Source organism: Salvelinus sp. IW2-2015, linkage group LG1 (genome assembly GCF_002910315.2).
Source record: "Salvelinus sp. IW2-2015 linkage group LG1, ASM291031v2, whole genome shotgun sequence".
Lineage (NCBI taxonomy): Eukaryota > Metazoa > Chordata > Actinopteri > Salmoniformes > Salmonidae > Salvelinus > Salvelinus sp. IW2-2015.
This window is the reverse complement of record NC_036838.1, coordinates 6712974-6716599: the sequence shown is the minus strand read 5'-3', so window position 1 is coordinate 6716599 and position 3626 is coordinate 6712974. Positions and strand designations below refer to the sequence as shown.

The 3626-nt window shown below is 47.8% G+C and overlaps 1 protein-coding gene across 1 annotated transcript in view; it reads left to right on the top strand.

The window, feature by feature from the left end:
* Positions 1–3626, top strand: part of axin2 (axin 2 (conductin, axil)) — a 22048-nt gene that overhangs the window by 10311 nt on the left and 8111 nt on the right. The window contains exon 6 of the mRNA XM_070448624.1: positions 2861–3009. Coding sequence (XP_070304725.1) covers positions 2861–3009 — 149 coding nt within the window. The remainder of the gene's footprint in view (positions 1–2860; positions 3010–3626) is intronic.

The following is a 3626-nucleotide window of genomic DNA, read 5'->3' as shown; positions in this document are numbered from 1 at the left end:
TTTTTGATTCTGTGAAAGTCATTATGTGGAAAAATCTTTTGATGTCTATTCTGTTACAGGCAGAACTTCTTGATATGGGGGGGGGGGGGGGGGGTGGAGTGTTGCTTCAGTTTTCCTCAAAGTAGAAATGTATCCATCCCACCCACCGTTCTGCCACAACAGCCTTGTTTTTTTCATATTATCTAATCGCTTTTTCCTTTGAAGGAGTAGAAGGGAAGAGAGAGGGGTGGGAGGGAGAGAGAGGAGAGTGAGGGGAAATAGCCATTTGGACCTAAGACAAACTCATTGAAACATTTTGGCAGCGAATGAAAGGGAGCTTACTCACACGGTGGCGCGCGCTTCCTGCTCTGCTACTGGCCTCTCGCTCTCTCTGCTGCTGCAGCGCCACTGCTGCTGCGATCATGTGTCAGCGAGGCTTTCATGGAGGTTACTCATTCTGAACCCCAGGATAGGGTCAGGAGGACTCCCACTGCCCAGATTAGGGCACCTCGCATAAGAGCCAATAGCAGGGGAACGGTGAGGGTTTGGCGTGCAAGGGAGTGAGAAAATGAAGTGCACGGAGGATAAAAGGCTTAACTGAATCGCTTTCAGCCTATTGTTAGCCGAGGGGAGCTTAGGGGGATAAGAGGGGTGGCTGTCTGCTTTGAAAATGACTTGCACAACTGAATAGGAGATCCCCATAAAGTAAAGGCCCGTGAAAGAGTGCACGGTCTGTTTTCTTCTTCTTTGCCCATATGCATCGCCACCACAACCATCACAAAGGGCCTCGGCCATCGCATAGGGCTGGCTCGCTGGGGAGGGGAGTTGGGGTTGATTTAAAAATGCAACAGGAGAGAGTGAATGAGAGAGCGAGAGAGAGAGAGAAAGGGAAAGGGATAGATCGGTGTTTTGGAAGGAGTTGGGTTTTTGTTTGGTACATTGCTTTGTTGTGAATTGTAACTTTTTTTTGTCATGCGTTTCTAGAGTTTTTTTTTTTTTTCAAGTGTCTTGAAGGTTCATGGCTTGTAATCCTAGGATAAAAGTTAGGGAAGTGTCCCGCTCTTCAATGTGCATTGTTGGCAGTGCTATTTAGGCTCCATCTGGTAATGCAGAGTAAGTAGGACCCCGAGGCATACAAACCCAGAGTCATTTGACCAAATTATGTATTAAGTGGAAAAAAATAGATCCCACTGGAATTCAGTCACGTCTTTTTCCTGCAAACGTCTTCATGTTAATTATTAAAACATCTATTGTTACAAAGTGTAGCGCCTCGCAGTGGCCTGCCCTGCACAGAGTTCTTTGAGCCTTTGACAATCTCCTGTCTGCCTGCTCTCTCTCTCTCTCGCTCTCTCTCTCTACCCCTCACCGATTGTAATAAAAACCACAGCTTCTTCCTCCTCGTTGGGGGGAACAATTTGATTAGTGTGTCCTTTTATAGTTTGTTGTAAGGCACACTGCAAATTTGAATCTCATTTCCAGATAAAGAACAAGAGGATGAGGATTTTGGGGGGGGGGGGGCAGATTTTTTTCCCTTCTCACTTTTTGCTTATATCTTATTTCTGGATTTACTTGGACGCTAGGGAATGYTGCTGCGCTAACTTCAAACATTACCTTATCTTACAAACCAGCCTTTTGATGTTGCCGAGATCAGAGGCTTGCTGGCGGAACACTTGCCAAATGAAGATGGCAGCRGGTGCATATGTGCATGAGTGTGAGATTTCAGAGAGGCAGCGGGAAAAACTAGCGTTTGGGCTAAGGTCAGACACTTCTGAGCAGCCCAAAAGGCCAAGATAATTGGCCAGGCTTAAATGGCAGCGGACTGGAAAAGCACACATTGGAGGGCGCGAGAGAGAAAAATATGTATTTTCTTCCCCCTTGCCACTGCCTAAAGGATGAACTGTCCAGAGACGCTTGTTTTTGTCAGCTACATCATGGCCATTTTTTCTTTATGTCAAACCTGCACGTCTTACACCGCTTTTAAAGCAAGATCGCCAGCCCCTCGAGTGGCAGCATTCTAGGCTTCTTCTCTTAGCCAGCTTTCTCAAGGTAGTCCTTGTTACTGAGGCTGGAATTGAAAGTACCTCACTTGGCTGCCATTTTGAAAAATCAGGCCCTTCCAGTGTTGACAAGGACTGATGGGAAGTTATCAGTGGGACACTTTTGAACCCCAGCGCCGGGATTTTTAGCATATCTCCCCCCATTGTCCCGGTGTGTTTTTGTTGCCTTGGCTTCAAGGCCCTTCAAGGGCTCCTCTGGTCTTTGATTTGGGCTGTGATGTGCCCACCCGGGGGGGAAGGGGGGTGGTGGCAGTCAGGGTGGTGCTGTGTTGTTCACTTCAGTGATGATCAGCCTCCCCTCAGGGTTCTGGCCACATCGCTAGGCTAATGTCTTTTCACGCCGCTAATACATTGTGGTTATTACTTGGTTCTAAGCAAAGAGAAAGGAAAGAAAAATTGAAATGTTTCTATGGCGATAGCTATGTAGGGGTTAGCGTGCTAGTTTGCTAACTAACCCCCATTCCCGAATAAAAGACAGATATCGACAGTCGGAGGAGGAGGCAGAGAGAAAAAAAAAAGGAGGGGGACAATATTAAACAAAAAGAGGAAGGGAAAAATTGAGGAAGAGGATTGAGAGACGTGTGGAGTGGTAGGAGGGAGGGAGGGAGCGAAGGAGAGGAGTCAAATACCGGGGAGCTAAGGGGGAAGTGGTAATTTATTTCCTGACTGCACGCAGGGCCACTCTGAGGTACTGTAGTCGCATTATCCTATTTTCTCTAAACTATGTGCCGGCTCTCTTCATCTTCTTTTCTGTATTATTATTTGGCGCACTGGCTTTCTTGATTTTACTCTCTTTTTGTTGTTCCTCTCATCTCTTTGTAGAGGACGATGAAGGGAAGTGAGAAGAAAGGAGCGAGAGGGGCTGCTGGCAAGGCGCGTCAGCGCCGCGCAGAGCCCCCGCTGCCTGGGGCTGGTGCATCTTGGGAGCTCGAGCCATCTCCAAATCAGGAGGGAGACATTAAAAGGAGAGCAAGTAGGGAAGGGAGGAGCGAGGAGAGACAGAGAAACAGACAACAAGGCCCCTTCTACTTGGCTACAGCCCTCCCTACACACGCAACACCACCCACACACACAAAGCCTTCCCTATGCATCAAGACAGTAACAAACACATTGTGAGGGAAGAGGACAAAACTATTTTGCATTGGTTGTTTTCTGACACGGGTGCCCAATCTAACCACTCCAAGCCCTGGAGCTGTGCCATGAGGTACAAGTATTTAGAGGCCCCTGCTTGCACATGACACTACAGGCAGTAGGGGTGGTGAGAGTCATATGGGGGCTGGGTTGGGGGTAGGGGGGCTACTGTCACAAAAGGGGAGGGGGGGGGGGCTCTGTTGGAGGTTGTCAATAAGAGGCCAGGCAACTGGGTCCCATCTCATTCATCGACCATGATCAAGCACAGGGCTGACTAGTAGCTGGCTGATTTAGGGAGCATCACAAGGCTCAGTTCTGTGACCCCTGACCTCTAATGATAATCAGCCTCATTATCATCACCACCACCACCACCATTATCAAAAAAAAAAATTTTTTTTACATTATGCATTTATAACATTCTTGACTAAGTTCTGGAGGTGAAACACAAGGAAGGAAAGC